The 18,109-nt window shown below is 38.7% G+C and overlaps 1 protein-coding gene across 4 annotated transcripts in view; it reads left to right on the top strand.

Annotated features, from left to right (window-relative positions):
* The window catches only part of TOGARAM2 (TOG array regulator of axonemal microtubules 2), a 91,218-nt gene extending 73,317 nt beyond the window's left edge, over positions 1–17,901 (top strand). For all 4 annotated transcript variants that reach the window (XM_087934861.1, XM_087934857.1, XM_087934842.1 and 1 more), the window contains exons 15-19: positions 93–196; positions 2,912–3,110; positions 4,298–4,514; positions 12,353–12,439; positions 16,172–17,901. In XM_087934861.1, the coding sequence (XP_087790987.1) occupies positions 93–196; positions 2,912–3,110; positions 4,298–4,514; positions 12,353–12,439; positions 16,172–16,428 (864 nt within the window). In that variant the 3' untranslated portion in view covers positions 16,429–17,901. The remainder of the gene's footprint in view (positions 1–92; positions 197–2,911; positions 3,111–4,297; positions 4,515–12,352; positions 12,440–16,171) is intronic.
* Positions 17,902–18,109: the final 208 nt, after the last annotated feature.

The raw sequence follows: 18,109 nt of genomic DNA, 5'->3' as shown, positions 1-18,109 counted from the left end.
TTAACATGAAGTATAAATCAGTTGGCACGAAAAGATGAGGCATGTGTAATTGACCAGAATGTTAAAATGACATTGTGACTTTATCTGTATAGGGAACAGAAGATTCAGCCTCCCAAGCTCCTTCTGCCAAAAGTTACCGAAGATCAAAGAATGGCAGTTTGACAATCTCACTGGACAGCCTGTCTTCGAGCGAAGGGTATGGTGGGGAGCATCATTTGCTTCAGTGATTAGCTGTATTTTGGAAAGAGATAGAGCATGTCACTGGAAGACATACTGTATTTTTTTTAAAAAAATGTTCAGGTGCCCATTATATTCTACATGCATGTTGAGAGGCTAAAGTCAAGGGAAAAACTTGTTCCTTTTCTGGAGTCTTTCCTTGCTTCCTTAAGCATAATTCATTTTCTTGAGATGCTTGATGTTTTCCTCATAAAGTAAAGGTCCCGAGTAATGAACCCAACCAATTCAGCAACCCTGAGGCTTTTAGTTTTCTCAAAGAACTGCTTCATTGAGTACATTATTTCAGCCCAGTTGAAACCCCCCCCCCCAGCTCTGGGTATTTCTGGCACTTTCAGTATTAGATTAGATAGCTCCCTCCCTCCTTGTCACAGATCACGTTGTCCAAATAGATGTTTTGGCATCTCAAATGTTTTGGTTATGATGACCTTGGTTCTCATACATAGTAAGTTGTTGATGTCTGGTCTGGTCTAACATTCCAGAACTCCCTCCTCCCCACAAAGTGTGTCAAGCTGAGAAACGGAGAAAATGGCTGTGAAAGGCCCGATCCATTTTGAACTTGACACATAGTTTATGCCACTGCTAAAAACTCTTAATTTAGGAGAGCAGATTTTTACTTGTGAAAACTTTTGTCTGCCCTCTAGAACAGGGGTCTTCAAACATGGCAACTTTAAGACTTAAGCATGGCTGGCCAAGGAATTCTGGGAGGTGAAGTCTACAAGTTTAAAGCTTCCAAGTTTGGACACCCCTGCCGTAGAACAGAGTTTCTGCATCCAGGCAGAACACCTTCAAGAAGCCTTTAGATGTCAGTGAAGCGTTATTTGGCTGTGTCTCTTTGTTGCCTTTTGATAAGCATCCAGACTTACTGTATATAGGGTGCTAATCTTCATCTCTCTTTTTAGAATGCGTATAAGTTTTCTTCAAAGTCTGCCATCTCAGAGAAGCAAATTGCCAGCTGAATTTACTACTTGTCTTCCCACTCTAGCTGCAGAGAGAGCTTGATGGCTTGGGGAGAATGTTTTGGAAATACACACTGCCTGCTTGCCCTTTGCTGCAGAGCTCCACACCTGGTGGAAGCCATCTCTCTTGGCACTGAGTGAGCGACATCCTCTGGTTGGCATTGCCTGCAGCATGAAATTACAATTTTTAGCAATTAGCAGGACTAGCAGCATTAACAGAGCAGCAAGGAATAAAAAAACAGAATATATTTTATGGAAAGAGAGAAGGAAATTGCTAATAACCGAGGAAGAAAAATGATAGATTCTGTGTTTTTAATCATTTGAAATCATTTGCACAACCAAGACTAGAGTCTCTATTCTCCAGACTCACTGTTCAAATTTACAATTGTTCTTTTGCTCTGTGGACTCCTGCTCTTCTTACCCCCATTTCCTTTGTATAATTCATACTCTTATTGTTGTTGTGGGCTGCATATGAGTTCTTTAGCCTCTTCTGAAAGGCTAAAAGGATACTTCATCAAAGAAGTATGAGCAAAGGGACATATAATGGGCAAAGAAGAAGCCATTTGTGAGGGAAGGTAGAACCCATTCAGTCATAACAACTTCTGTCTGTAGCTTTTATATCCATTAAGTTTATCTGAAGACTTGGGCTGAGCATTTACAACTCTCGATACTTCTTCTTTTTTTGAATGCTATTTTGGTCTCTAACAAAAAGAATAGCGTGCCTGATCTTATATTAAGTCAAGGGGGACAACCAGATATGTTTGAAGGAGATGTATTCTTGTTCTTGATTGGTCACTCTGTCATGAAGATTGGGCTGTTGCAGCTTGTTTTCCTCTGCAAGGCATAAATCAGATTAGATTCTCTTAAATCCAGTGTGCCCATTAAAAATCACACAAAATCTGTGCCAAAGGCACCATTTGATCAGTTTTGGTTGATAAACCAGTTGTGTCCTATCTGGAGAAGAAAGATATACATCAGTTACATAAGATCTCAAATTTGATTTAGGGTAATTCATTTTGGTGGGGCATTTTGGAAGCTGCAGTTAGCCGTGAATATGGTGGGCAAGTTGAAGCTTCTCAAAAATCATCCCTATATTGGAATACCTACTCTTTGTGTCAGTTTATTTCCAAGACTAATTAAAACCCTTACTTTGCAGTGGAAAATCTTACACAGTTTGAGATCATAAAACCTATAGCACTGACCGCTTCTCTATAATCTAACCCACACCCACAGGACTTTTGAAGATCCCACTATAGATGTATCAAACATCAACAGTTGTCTGGGAGAGGAGGCTTTTAACAAGCCACCATTGGCCTACTTAGAATGTTCAAATGTTTTTTTAATGCTACTAATTGTATTGCATTGTTTTTAATTGCATACATGTTTTTATAATATCATATAATTAGTTAGCTTGATCTCTTATATGTTATTTAGAATCAATGAGGAATGTGTTCATGCACTTGTAAACTCAAGGAAATAAATTAAAAGAATCCCACCTCCAGCTTTGCCTAATTTACCATACTATTCTGAAGTAGATTCAGAGTTGTCCATCTTGCATCTGGAATGACTCATGAAGGTTAAATGGCCTTTGCTTAACTTGCACAATAAATTTTGGCATATCACAAATTGTGCTTCCTTTCAGGGCTTGATAAAATGGTTGACTGTAATATAATATGGTTGGCAAATATGGTGAAAAGCTTTTCACTTTTCAACTACAGGTCTACCTCAGATGTTCTTAATTTCTCGCAACCCGCAGCTCGTTGCTCCTCACTTCGCAGCATAGAAGTAATGGAGCAGCTGAAGGAGTTGAACAAACTGCTTGTGGCCAAGGAATTTCAGATACGAATTGATGGAATAACCTTACTAATGGACCATTGCAAGAAGAACCCACACTTTGTCTCCTCAAATATTGTGCAGGTATCCATTATGATTACCAGTATCCTTAATTAAAACATCAGTATTTATTAAACTTGCAAGGGCAGTACCATCCTAGCACTCAGCCAGTTGAATTAATTTTACTTTTAAAAAAAAATGTTTCTCCAAGAATTTTTATGAAGAATTATTTATAATAGTTTTATGAAGAATTATTTATAATGGACTCTCCTTGTTGGAGATCCAGTTTTGCTTTATCTTGTTAACTGTTAAAACATCAGGAATAGAAACAATTCTGCTTTTATCTCATTTAGAGACTGATATTACTAGTCCAGGGGTGTCAAACTCCTATATTGGATCCAGCCCAAGGGGTGCTTAGATCTGGCCCACGGGGCCACCCAGAAAACAGTGAAGGACCAGCCCGCAGTGCCTCTGCCAGGGAAAATGTGGCCCTCCCAAGCTCCATTTTCACTGGCAGGGAGTTGCAGGAGGCTGTCACAGCTGAAAATGGAGCTCAGGAGCCCATTTTTATTGCCAGAGCTCTCAGGCCACCACAGGTGGCCCTGACACAAGTGATGTTGAGCTGGCCATACCCACCCAAACTCAACTCACCCCCCAAGATCAAACACAACCCTGATGCAGCCCTCAATGAAATCGAGTTTGACATGCCTGTATTAGTCCCTCAATTTAAAACTGTTTCCCATAGGAACATTAGCATATTTCCTCTACCTCTTGTTTCCCACCTTGAAGGTAGACAACTTAAAAAGGGAGCTTTCTTTCATACTATATAACAAGGGTGTCAAACTCACGGCGTCATGGTGTCATCACATGACATACCAGGACTTTTTTCCCCTTCGCTAAACCAGGCGTGGGTGTGGCCAGCGCGTGATGCTTTTGGCCCACAAGCCAAGAGTTTGACAGCCCTGCCATATAACATCCTTAATGAACAAGTTAACCTATTATACCTTAAACATGAACAATTCTACTTTTACAGCTGTGATTTTATGCTAAATGTGGACTTTGGTGAATGAATTGGAGGATGGTTGGATTTGTTGCAAATGACCTCTGTTAACATTTGATAAATGAGGGTGAATACAAGAGATATTTTTCTCGCAAAATATATTCAAACAAAATGTTCATGTACTGGCTCATAACTTGTTGGAAGAATTCCCACATTTCTATATATAATATTTATGGTAAAATTTATTTGCTTATTTTCTTAATGTTAACAGATTTTTGACACTTTTACACTGAGGCTTCAAGATTCCAACAAGAAGGTGAACCAGTACGCATTAGAATCAGTTGTCTCCATGATTCCATTGCTTAAAAATGGCTTTAATCCAGTCCTGTTCTCTGTGGTGACTATAGTGATGGACAACTTAAACTCAAAGAATTCTGGGATTTACAGTGCGGCAGTAAAAGTTCTGGATACAATGATTACTTACTTAGGTAATGGTTATCTACTTGAAAGATAAGTGTATTTTTGTGTTAGCTGTTATAACATAATTTTCAGCCCACCAGAGAAAAAGACTTACAGAACTTTAAAGAAGACAGGCTGTGAATGTGCTAACATAATGCATAGTTTTGGGGACATACTTCTTTTGAGTTACAAATTACATCCAAAGACTTCCAAACTGTAGATCTCAGCATATGTGCATTTACTTTCACATATAAGTTTAGAAAATGTGATGTAAAGCAAATCTCCCCCCACAGTTCTAGTTAGCAGTGGTAGAATAGCTTGATTATTCTCTCTCTCTCTCTCTCTCTCTCTCCCCCTCCCTCCCTCCCTCCCTCTCTCTTGTGTGTGGTGTGTGTGTGTGTGTGTGTGTGTTCAAATCAGTGAATCACTGCTGATTCCTGATGGCTGCCTGGACAAGTAGTCCCTGCAGTATTTTTGGCGAGGTTCTTTAGAGATAAGTTGCCATTGTCTGGGGTTGAGAGACAGAGAGAGTAACTGGCTCAAGGAAATCCAGCTGGCTTCAAACTAAAGGCAGGATTTGAACTCAAGAGTCTTCAATTTTTTTAGCCTGGAACTTTAATCATTAGACATAAGTTTGCTGGATATTAAATAAACTCCTCTTGGGTTCTGTAAACCACCATCCTTTACTTCCTCTAAATGCTTAGATGAAAATGAAATTATGTGTGTGTGTGTGTGTGTGTGTGTGTGTGTGTGTATGTATGTGTGTATATATATATATATATATATATATATATATATATATATATATATATATATATATATATATATGATGGAGGGATGCAGTATTGGATTTGAAATAACAAAGGCGTTTGTAGTGAATTGTTGCAGATTGGTGGAAAATTATATCCCATTAAAAGTTGGTACTGCAGTAAAAACACATCCTACTTAAGTGACCTGGGTGCTACAGCTATGGAGCTATTGTATGCCTATAACAAAGATGTCATACTCACAATGATACATTGTCATCACATGATGTATTACAATTTGCAATGACACATTATCATCATGTGATGAACTGCAACTTTTTTCTCCTTCGCTAAACCAGAGGTGGGCGTGGCCAGTGTGTGATGCATCTGGCCAACAGGCCAAATCAGAACAGGCGGGGAGTCAAGTCCCACCCCCGCGCCCGCCGGGGGGGGGGGGGGGTGGGCTCGGTGGGGGGGGGGGGGGGGGGGGGGGGGGGGGGGTGGGGGGGGGGGGGGGGGAGGGGAGAGGAGGGGGGGGGGGGGGGGGGTTGGGTTTATTTGGGGTGTGGGGGGTTGGTATAGGGGGGGGGGGGGGGGGGGGGGGGGGGGGGGGGGGGGGTTTTTGGTGGTGGGGTGGTTTTTTTTTTTGTTGGGGGGGGGTGGGGGGGGGTAGGTTGGGGGGGGGGGGGGGGGGGGGGGGGGGGGGGGGGGGGGGGGGGGGGGGGGGGGGGGGGGGGGGGGGGTTTGCTTGGGGGGGGGGGGGGGGGGGGAGGGCTTTTTGGGGGGGTGGGGGGGGGGGGGGGGGGGGGGGGGGGGGGCCCCCTGCTCTATACTGTTCTTTGTAGGTTAGTCTGGAATCTCAAGTTTGCTTGAGTGGCCAGATCTGCATATGCCTTAGAACTAGGCAGTAGAATCACAAAATCACAAGAAGCTAATAATATAATTTTAGATTGCAGAAGTGGAAGTCCACTTTGATGCTCCACCATGTAAAATTCAGTGCTAGCAGAAGACTAAGCCATCTCTTTTTAATGATTATTTTTAGCTGAAGAGAATAAAAAAAAAGTTCCCACATGCAATTTGATGTAATTGCTACTCGATTCTGCTACTCCATTTCTCAGTTGGCAGCATGAATATAGATGAAACATGAGCATACTATGGATACTCTGCATTAAACAATGCCATCTACAGGTAGTCCTCGACTTATGACTGGTTGCTTACTGGCATTCTAACTTATGGGAAACCCCTTAAAAGGTAGTTGTGTCCTGAATTCAAAATGGTGAAGCATGTGTCCCTCCCCTGGTCATGTGATTGCACTGTGGGCACTTGGCAACTAGCCCATATTTATGGCTGTTTGTAGCATCCCATGGCCATGTAATTGTGATTTATGACTTTTTTGTTGGAAACCAATGCATACTTCTGGTTTCCACCAAAAAATATCTAGACCAAACAATGGGCTCACTTAAGAACCAGAGTATTTGCCCACTGACTGTGGTGTTCACTTATTGACTGCCGCATTCACTTTATGACCACCACAAAAAAGGTAAAATTGGGTATGGTCACATGATGGCTGGTGCAACTTACTAGCGTAATTGCAGGCTCAGTTCTGGCTGTATGCCGAGAATTACCTGTAATGGGAACTATCTCTCTTATATTGCTTAACCCAGGGGTCTCCAACCCCCACTTCGTGAATCAGCACCAGGCCGCAGCATGTCAGAAACTGGGCCACACAAGCAAGTGAAGTCCCACCCACTGGATGCAGGCAACATGCAAAACCAAGCTCCTCCCAATCTGTGGAAAGATCTCTCACCATGGAACCAGTCCCTTGTGCTCAAAAGGTTGGGGGCCACTGACCTAACCATTGGACAGTGTATTCCCTAGAATTTCAGTGGCCTTGATGACCTTCTGAAGACTTGGATCTTCCAATAAGCATTGAACATGGATGTTAGCTAGACCCATTTAATGCAATTAAAAAATAACAAAAATTTTTTTGTTGGATTTTTATCCTTGTACGGAGTGCCCTTTGTTTTTATTTATTAACGTGGATGTATGATTGGTAGTTATCTACTCATAGTAACATCTTGAGCTGGCAGCCTTATAAACTGTCTTTTAAAAAAAATAAGTTTGGTAAGTTTGAATACTGGTTTGCTTTTTCATTGCTTATTGTATGATGTGAAGACAGGAGTTTTTTGGTTAGTGTATGGCAAATCTAGAAATTTCCAGGACAAGGTTATGTGTGTTATGTGAATATAGCCCATGAGTTATTTTTGTCCTCTTGATTTGAGGACAATCTCCCAAATAAGCTTATTCTGTGCTAGCTTTATAGAAGCCCTAACTTATGAGCTTCATCCAGCTCATTCTCCTATCTCCAATCCATAAATATCTCCAATGCATACTCTTCTTGAAAGAAAATTTATAGGTTACTGAGCTCATTTCTGAAGAACAAACAAGCATAAATCCATGTCTAAATGACGGCTTCTTTCAAACATTGTTCTCCAAAGGCAGAAATTGCAATTGCCAATAACTACAAAACCAAGGACTGCTGTAAATTTCACACCACATAGATTTATATCGATATGAAAATACTATACTGGGTGAATAAGCTAGACATATTATAGGATTTCATGAATCATGACTGAAGTTAGTACTAACATACAGATGTCCTAGTAGATTTACTTATATCCAAACCATGTCATATTTCTGACTATATTGAAGAACACGAGCACTGAATTTAGAATCATTCATTTTACTGTGTTGTAATTCTGAGGGAACAGGGATGCTGTGGCTCAGTGGCTAAGATGCTGAGCTTGTTGATCAGAAAAATCAGCAGTTCGTCAGTTCAAATCCCTAGTGCCATGTAATGGGGTGAGTTCCCATTACTTGACCCGCTTCTGCCAACCTAGTAGTTCAAAACCATGTAAAAATGCAAGTAGAAAAATAGGGACCACTTTGGTGGGAAGGTAACAGTGTTCCATGAGTTTTTGGCGTTTAGTCATGCTGGACACAGGACCACAGAGAGTCTTCAGATAGCTCTCTTCGGCTTTGTAACGGAGATAAACACTGCCCCCTAGGACCAGAAACAAATAGCACATATGTGCGAGTGGAATCTTTACCTTAATTTTGAGGGATAGCTAACGTGTGTCATTGTAGAACTACAGCTACCAGCTTCTATAGGAAACACAATCAATGCTGGGAGAAGCTATTAGTTGTAATTCAGCAATATGTGCACAGATTACCTATATTTGGTTAGAGACTTGAGCATGCACAGAGACTATTCTCCTTTTATCTAAATTCTTTGCTTCTTTATACTGGACCCCAGTGGATTACTCCTGAGAAAAAATAACCTTGATACTGGAATTAAGTTCAAACATGTCCACCTATACGTCTATGGATCAGGATAATTGACATTCTGGAAAATATAATTCTTTGTGTAAATTCTTAGTGTGGAATAACATTATTTTCCTTCCTTGACTGGACTTACCTTATCCATGGATGCTTTAAGAGCTTCCACCACAAGAGGACAGTACGTGTATACATTTCTTTGTCTTCCAGGGAATGTGTGATTGTCATTTGTAAGTATGGGACTCATATGACCTTGGAAATCACAAGGTCTAGATGTTACTGGATAGAAATTTTTATTTTGAAACATATAATGATTTCTTAATACCTAGCTTTTTTAGTTTTTGAAATTTAATAAAATTCTTTAAAAAAATAACTGGCTTCATAAATGTAGTTAACTGATTGTAATATCATGTTATGGATGTTTCCTAAGATACCTTTTCCTTCCTGGTTTTGATTTTCATTAATTTATATATTCCTTTTTTTCCTTGGTACTATTTTCCGTGCAGTAACATATAAAACATACAGAAACCTTCTTTATACTGATTTTAGGAAAAGGCTATTTGAATCAGAACATCAGATGGAAATAGAGAAACTTTCCCATTTCTGTCAGAGCAGCAAGAAAAATTGCTTTAATATACTAATCAACATCAGCAATACTTTCAAGATATACAGTTAGCTTTATGTTTGCAGAAAGAGTCCTGTTTGCATGGATACAAGAATAAAACTCATTCAAAAGGATGTGTCCTCCTTTGACAGTATTTCAGGATTTGAGTTTTTTTCATCTGGTACCTGATTCCTCACTTTGTGAAGGCTGGCTACAGAAGATTAAAAAAAAAAAAAACACCTGACAAACATTGCATCTCCCCATTTCTTGACCTTCTGGGAAAGCAGCTCTAAATTTAACTCCTACCAATAGCTTATTGGGGCTTTCATGATTCTCAGATTTTTGAAATGTACAGCACATCTTACTGAAAGACAAAAAAGGAGAAATGTGCCGTGTTTTACTTTAGAATGAATTTTGAAAGTCAGTTTTACAAGTGAGCAAAAATCTTTAAAGATATTAATAAGGGGGCAATGATTATCAATAATTAACACCCACTCTCCACATTCAATATTAGCATTTCAAAGCAATTGTTCTTGCTGCAGCAAATGGTGATACTTTCCATTAATCATTAAAAGGACAGAGTTGCCTTCCTCAGCACACACATCATTCCTCTTCTATCTATCACAATGGATGACATTGATCAGAACATGAATTTTTTGCTCCTTGCTATTTTGTTCTCTTTGATTCATCTTGGCTGCATAACCTGAGAAGGAGTAAGTTAGGAAAATATTCTTTTTTAAAAAAATAACCAGTCAACTAACCAACACTTGCCACATTTTAATTAATATGTGTTAGGGATACACCCTAGCAAGATCTGCAGGGCAGTCAGGCAGGCAGGCAGAATATGTGAGATATCGTTTTTTAGTAGCTTACACTCAGTAAACAGAGGCACAGTGCTAATTAAATAGTTTTATTCCGGCAAGAGTTAAAGCATAGTCAAAACAGTCCATATATCATTCACTTAGTTCAGTCCGTCCAGGGATTATTCAGTTGCAAATTCCAATGTCGAAAAAGAGAGGTCAGTACACTTACAAATATCAGTCCGGTGATATATCTCCTCGCAGTAGAGAGATATGAAGAACTCAAAAACTCCTCTCTTCCTTCAGCAACTCTTCAGTAGTGAAAGGACGCAGCTAACAAACCATCAACGTAATCCAATCCAGTAATTGTCAGTAATTGCCAGCAAACCGTCAGGGAATCGTCAGCAATCAATCAGGTTGTCTTGCTCCCTCTTATGGTGGTTTCACACCACACCCAAAATTACATGCTTTGCATTTAAAGTGACACACACTTAAACTAACAATCATAGCTTATATATATTATTTTACCCAAACTACGTTAGGTGACCTATGTTATACCTAACATTCTCCCCTTTTGGGTAATATAATAATATATATATCTATTTACAACCTTAACCCATAGTCATCACAACTCTCTTTGTGTTTCACTGCACCTTGGGCTTTCGTGAACTGATCAGCAATATTTTGCTCAGTCATACAATATTCCAATCTTATTAAACCATCTTTTACAGATTGTCTTACATTCAGATATCTAAGATCTGTATGCTTAGATCTCGTTTTTACAGCAATATTTGTAGCCATCTGTATGGCTGCTTGATTGTCCTCATACACAACAATGGAATCATTAACAGTTAATCCCATATCCAACAACAACTGTTTATACAGAATTAAATCAGTACATAATAAGGATAGACATGAAAATTCTGCTTCCATTGTGGACATACTTATGTGTTGTTGTCTAATTGACCTCCAACCAATCAATGCTTTTCCTAGTAGTATAGCCATTCCTGAAGTTGATTTCCTAGTGTTTATATCTGTTGCAAAACTTGCATCAGCATATGCACTTAAAATCAAATCATCTTTTGGCTCCAAATACAATGCATAGTGCATTGTCCTTTTAAGATATCTTAAGATACGTTTTGCTGCTTGCCAGTGTCGTTCAGCGGGTTGAATCGAGCCAATTGATTAATGCTATAGGCAATATCTGGCCTTGACCAATTACTAATGTACGATAGACTACCAATTAATGACTGATAAATAGTCTTATCGACTATATTATATTATCGACTTATATATATTATTTTACCCAAACTACGTTAGGTGACCTATGTTATTTTCTTTACCATTTTCCTCCATTATGACGGATTGGAATAGATTCCATTTAAAATCAAGTAGGCATGCTACCTATTCACTACAAGCTGAAACCTGGACCATTGTTAAATGCCTGATTCTGGGTTGTCAGTTAACATATAAATGCTATACATACAATCCCTCCCCCCAAATGACTTCTAATGGTATTGGTTGTTATCTGAAGCAGGAATCCCATAGTCTTAAGGCAATCTGCCTAAAGCTACCTCATATTTCTTGATAAATTGGCATGGAAGAACCAGAGGTCATATATCTTTTGCATCAAACACTTGCATAATCGCTGAAAGAACTTTAACAAAAAGGCAATACTCCATCTTGAAGAGTTGTAGATACTGGCTTGAGTACATTAGTACATTGTTCAATAAAATAAATAGTTTGTATACTAAAGGCATACTGAACAAACAATGTATCTTCACCATGCTTTTAAAATACTGAACAAACAGTGTGTCTTCACTATGCTTTTAAAATATCATTATTTAAAATAACTTGAATTTTTAATAGTGCAAAATGGATTATTGCAAGGAGTGTTGATTACATTTGGATACATTGGGAAAGAATGTCTGGCCAGGCAGGATCCATTGATGCCTAATTTGATTATTTGCAAACAAAAGCAAATCATGAACTTCACTGCTATGATGCTAACTGTTTTGTTATTTCTGTTTGTAAGTTGATTGCACAGACGCAGTGTCAGAGACACAATGTTCGTGCATTAGCCATATTGCTCCAAGCATACTTCCCGAAGCCTTCAATTCAATTGAATTAGTTACTGGCGATTCTGGTTACTGTGGTCCCAACACATTGGAAGCGTGCTAGTTGGAGAAGATTAGCATATGTTCAATAGCTTGTAGGAACAACATCTAAATTTGCAAAAACAATATCTTCTCAATTCAAGTATAATACGATATGAAATTGTTTGTTGTTTATTATGTGGTAATTTATGTAACCTCCTATATGCATTCTTGATTGGTCCATAATAATTTGCACCCAAACAATATGTTTGTCCCTTTCAGACAACCTGTTGCTGCTTCAAATAATTTCCAGCAGAGTGCGTTTTCTCACTGGCCGAGCTCTGCAGGACATCACGGACTGTCTGGCAGGTTAGAAAAGGCTATGTATGGTGTGGAGTTTTTTCTGAACAATAATTCTGATAACAGTAGGAGGCAAAGAGCTCCTTTATTCACAGCTGAAGGCAGTATATTTCTATTTACAACTTTTCAAACTTGAAATGAGAAATGACTGCTTATTGAGTATATGGGCCAGCACTTTCTCTGGAGGATCTCTGACTTATTAGCACAGGCATGACTTGGTCTTGGAGGTGTTGTTTCTAACAACACCCAGGCAGGACAGTCACTTTGAAAAGATTGGTATTAAAAGAAGTTGAATCAATTGGGCTCATGTCTCCAAAATAGAGAAGAATATCTTGCAAAAATATATACACAATTTACTCCACAGAGATTTAAAAGTTATCCCATTCTATTTGTTGAAGGTATTCAGCTGAGTTTATTTCCAAATAAAAATACAAAATTCTTTTTCTGCAAATTTCTGTGTCAGGTTTATGAATATTGGATAGAATCAAATATTCTACTTCAGTTGCATTTTAGATACAAACCAATAAATAGATGTTATTTCTACTAGCATTTTCTTTCCCCTTTATTCTTTGAATGTTTAATATTGTATAAGTTCTGGTTTACAATAATTGGAAAATAGTGAAGAAACCATTGAACAAAGAAATTGATATAAGAAGATAAGAAGTCTAAATTAAAACATATGGTATAAAGGTTTAGTTATACAACCATAATTTAAGAAATTCTGATTTTTTTTTCCTAAGAAGGAATGAGAGGACAAAGAGAGATGTGGGTAAAACATTCTCAGTAAAATAAATTGGTTTATTGATTTGGTTTCTTGAACCAAAGTTGTCATGTCCTTTCCAGGTATTTGGATGACTCAGGAATTATTTCTGAAAACTGGTATTTTGCCTCCACCCCAAACCAGTTTTTATGGTCTCTTTAATCTATTGGACAATGGAAGCAAAAGTTTGCCAGAGGTCCAATCCATAGCTGTATCTAGCTGAGAAGAGATCACAAGCTCCTTTTATCAGAATCCCAAAATTGAAACAAGTTCCTTCAATATATGCATCCGAAAGCTTATCACAATCGTTCTTCATTAGCCACTGAGATGTAACTGGACCCAAAATATACTCATCAGATATCACTAAAAGGTCACCGGCGTCACTGGTGTTTGACCCATGCAGTACTCTTTAGCTTAGTGTTGCAATTTAGAAATTTGATATGGACATTTTAAATAAGTCTCTGTTTGAAATAGATAACCAAGCCATCTATTATGCTGTAAATCAATCAACCACTAAAAGCAGACAGCATTCAAGAGCTATACTTTTTCCGGGGGGCGGGGGAGCACTAAAGCCACAAAACAGTAATAATAATCATTTAAGATCAGCACAACTTCCATTTAGTAAAATTACCAGTAAAACAGTAAGTATTTACCCTACTCCTCTAAACCCCCATTTTACACAGTATACATGAAGTGGTACAACAATGACAGCACAGACTTGTTATTGAGGTATACTTAGAGATGGCATTCAGCAGGTTCTGATCAGTTCTGGAGAACTGGTAATGGAAATTTTGAATAGTTTGGAGAACAGGCAAATACCACCTCTGACTGGCCCCGCCCCCATCTATTCTCTGCCTCCTGAGTCCCAGTTGATCAGCCGAGTCTTCTTTTGTTGCCCTGCACAGGAGAACGGAGCTGGAAAGCAGGTTAGTGGGTTGGGGATGAGAGGGAATTTTGCAGTAACCTTCCCCCAGGAGTGGAGAGGGAATGGGGATTTTGCAGTATCCTTCCCCTGCCTCGCCTACCCAGCCATGCCATGCCCACCAAGCCACGCCACAGAACTGGAAGTAAAAAAAATGAATCCCACCACTGGGTACACTTTCTCATTTTTTTTACTGCTTATGAAATGTTTTGGATGAAAATAACATTCTTTTTAAAATCTGTATGGACTATGCATATCTACTTTTAAAATTAATCAATAGTTATATTTTTACAATTTAAATTTTGAATACATAGCACTTTAGATTTGATGTAAAAAACTGTCCTCCCAAATATTTGAATGAATAATGAATAATTATATTTCTTGAAAACATATACAAACCATTATTCTATAAGCATCCTAAGCAGGGTGGGATTCTACAGGTTCTCACCTATTCAGTAGAACCAGTTATTAACATTCTAAGCAGTTTGGAGAACCGGTTGTTAGAAGAAATTACTGGCCTAATCCTGTAAGGAAGTCAGGAAGGAAACATTCTGGTGTTGCTTACAGAAACTGCCTCTCCATTAACCCTTATTACATTCTTAGCAGGACTAGACTTTCTGTCACAGGAACTTCTCTGGAGTTTTTTTCCCTCCTTTGCTGGTACTTTGCTTGTGTGGAGTGACCATTTAAAGTTACAATGGCACTGAAAAAAGTGACTTATGACTGTTTTTCACACTTACAACTGTTGCAGCATCCCCACAGTCACGAGAGGCCAGGCAAGGAGATGCGTGCCTCGATGTGAGTTATGTTGAGTTGGCCATGCCCAGCCAGTCACATGACCACCAAGCCATGCCCACCAACTAAGCCATGCCCACAGAACTGGTTGTTAAAAAATTTGAATCCCACCCCGATCCTAAGCCCCAGACAATAATGGTAACTTGCAAAAATTATATAGAGGATGTTGCAGAAATTATTACTTAGTGTTTCTATAGCTTTTATCATGAGCAATTAATTTAACATATGTTGTTCTAACATCAACCATATAAGATAGGTCATTATTATCTCATATTGCAGGCTAAGTGACAGCAATGTCTTTAAAATCACCATCAAGCTCATAGCGGCATTGAGAAGCCACAACAAAAATAACATCCAAAATTTAGCCAGTGTCTTTTCCCCCTATCCAATGGCCAACTTGCCACAGCCAACTCGCCATGGGACAACTTGCTGTGGGACAAGAATTACATTAATATCAAAAAAAAGGTGGAACAAAATCATTAAAGAATGAATACAAAAAGAGGGACCAAATGAAATATGAATGGCAAAAATTTTAATAATTTTTATTTACTTTATATAATTAAATTGAATTGTTAAAATTGTCCTACAGTAAGTTGTCCCGCAGTGAGTTGGCTATGACGAATTGTCCCATGATCAGTTGGTTGTGGTGAGTGGGCCATGGCATAGTGGCCACGGTGAGTTGACTGTGGCAAGTTGTTCCATTCTTCAGATGAAAGATTCATTACAGCGTACTTCAACCATCCAGGTGTCTAAGCCAAGTGCATCGGGCTGGGAATGGCTGGTGTTTTTGACTTACACAATCTGGTGTTCCAATTCCTAAAGCATGTAAAATAACCTTAGGATTAAGAACAAAATTAATGTCTTAATTCATTTATCGTTATTTGTTTTAAAATAATAACCAAATATCAATAATCAGAGGTGCTGCTCATAAGGTACTCGTGCAGAATTCCACTTAGTGTCCCCAAACAATTTTTAAATATTCAAAATGTACTTTAGGTATAGTTACAGAAGGAATTCACGAAAATTTAGATTCAAATCACACCTATGTACAGTTTTTGTTCATTGAAAAGGAAATTGTCTTAACAGTTTTTCAAATTTTAGTGCTATGCCTGCAATAAAAAAAGTGAGCAGCTATCCTAGTTTACTATTACTGAACTGTGACCACTTGAAGTTATATGGACTTTAATTCCCAGAATTCCCCAACCAGCCAAGATTGAGAATCACCAATTTTGTTATTTCAAGATCTGCAATCCTTTGCTTTCAGGTCTTGTGGCTGTTGCTTATCCACGGAAGCCTCAAGTTGTGGAACGTCAGATCCTTCCTGTTCTCTGGTATTTCCTGAATAACATGATCGGTAATGGGGTATTACCTGGGAAGAGTGGAAATGTGAGAACTGTGGTGTCTAAACTGGCTAAAAGCTTGCACAAACAAATGGGGCTGAAACTTGAGGAATATGTTTGCAATCAACCACAACATGTGATCAAACTTTTTCAAGATCTTCTAGATATGGATCTTCAATGAAAAAAAGCCTGTTACTATTTCTGGAACAATTTTAGTGGGACATTTCAAAGAGAAGCAAAAAAATGGATAATGATACAGAACTTGCCATTACTTAACCTTTTTATTTTTGAAGTGTAAGAGTTTCCTGTTGAAAGCTTTTAGTAATAATCTACAATGGAAAATGTATATAATATATTTTGCTGTAGAATTAAATTATCTATTTTTTTAAGGTTTAAGCTCCACCACTTTTGACCCATAGAGGTTTCATCAATGATAATAATGCAGAAATGGCACAACAGTAACCTTTGTATGCGTAAAAAGAGAAATTTATTTATGTAATACATATCAATATTGTGTGATAAAGTGATAGAGGTAAACTTTAAACCATAATAGTTCCTCTATCTCTATAGATTGCCAGTTAGGGAAGATGGATTACGTGGCCACAAGATTCCAGTGTGAGTGAATACCAATTAGTGGTAGCTTCCAAACTACCATGTAAACTGCCCATAGAGTTATTCCTTAGGTCAGGGGTGTCCAACTCAAGGCCCACAGGCTAGATTGGGCCCATGGGGTGCTTAGATCTGTCCTGTAGGGACCACCCTGGAAAAAGTGAAGGACTGTCCCATGGTGCCTTTGCCAGGAAAAAAGCATCTTGGGAAGGCCGTGTGTGGTCTCCTGAGCTTCGTTTTTGCTGGCAGAGGCTGCAGGAGGTTATTGTGGCCAAAAATGGAGCCCAGGCAGGAGCCATGGAACTTTCATGAGTGATGAGCTGGCCACACCTACCCTGGCCAAGCCCCCCTGGTCCCCTGAGATCAAACACAACCCTGATGTGGCCCTCAATGAAATCGAGTTTGACACCCCTGCTTTAGGTGATTACTGGAAAAAAATTGTGAAGGGATGAAGTGCTGGGCACAAAATGCATAAGAAATATTCCAAACAATATTTTTCTTCCATTCAGTTGACCTGTTATAGAGGCAATGATACAGTTTTTCCACTTTAGCACTGGCATGGCATATTCTCATTGCTTTCTTTTTTAAAAAGCCACCAAGGAGGAAAAAAAAATGGAACACCATACTCTTATCAGATTAGTTTGGTTGCAGTTTGGAAGAACCAAGAAAATCTCATTTATCTCAGTTCCTTACTGTGTTAGAAATTGGAGATGATATAACTTGTCACTACTTCCCATTCATTGTTTTTGATTCTGCCTCTCCTCACTTAATTACGAAGTATCTATACAGTGCTTCATTTATAATACAATATAGTAGAGTGGTTTGGAACATCTGGAATTGTCTAGTTGTACTCCAGAAGCACTAGCCTTCGGAAATGATTTCCACATTCATTCTGAAATACTGAAAGTCAAAATTAATCTCTGCAGCATTTCTATATGGACAGCTGTCATTTGCTAACATGACATGAATGTCAATCATCATTAGATCAATATTTTTTTAAAAGAGTAAAATGTTTTAATTATTAAAAAATACATTTTAAACTTTCTTTATTTGCATTTCCATTTTGATCCTTCGACAAAAGACATTAAGTGTCAGCCCCAACAGGTAGGTCAAGAAATCAATGCCATATCAACAGTGGTGGGATTCAATTTTTTTTTTACTACGGTTCTGTGGCTTGGTGGGCGTGGCAGGGAAGGATACTATAAAATCTCCAGTCAGAGGTAGTATTTGCCGGTTCACCGAACTGCTCAAAA

The sequence above is a fragment of the Pseudonaja textilis genome, chromosome 1, assembly GCF_049901715.1.
Source record: "Pseudonaja textilis isolate UNSWEBS1 chromosome 1, rPseTex1.2, whole genome shotgun sequence".
Taxonomy (NCBI): domain Eukaryota; kingdom Metazoa; phylum Chordata; class Lepidosauria; order Squamata; family Elapidae; genus Pseudonaja; species Pseudonaja textilis.
The sequence above is the reverse complement of the archived record's forward strand: the minus strand, read 5'-3'. Positions and strand labels throughout refer to the sequence as shown.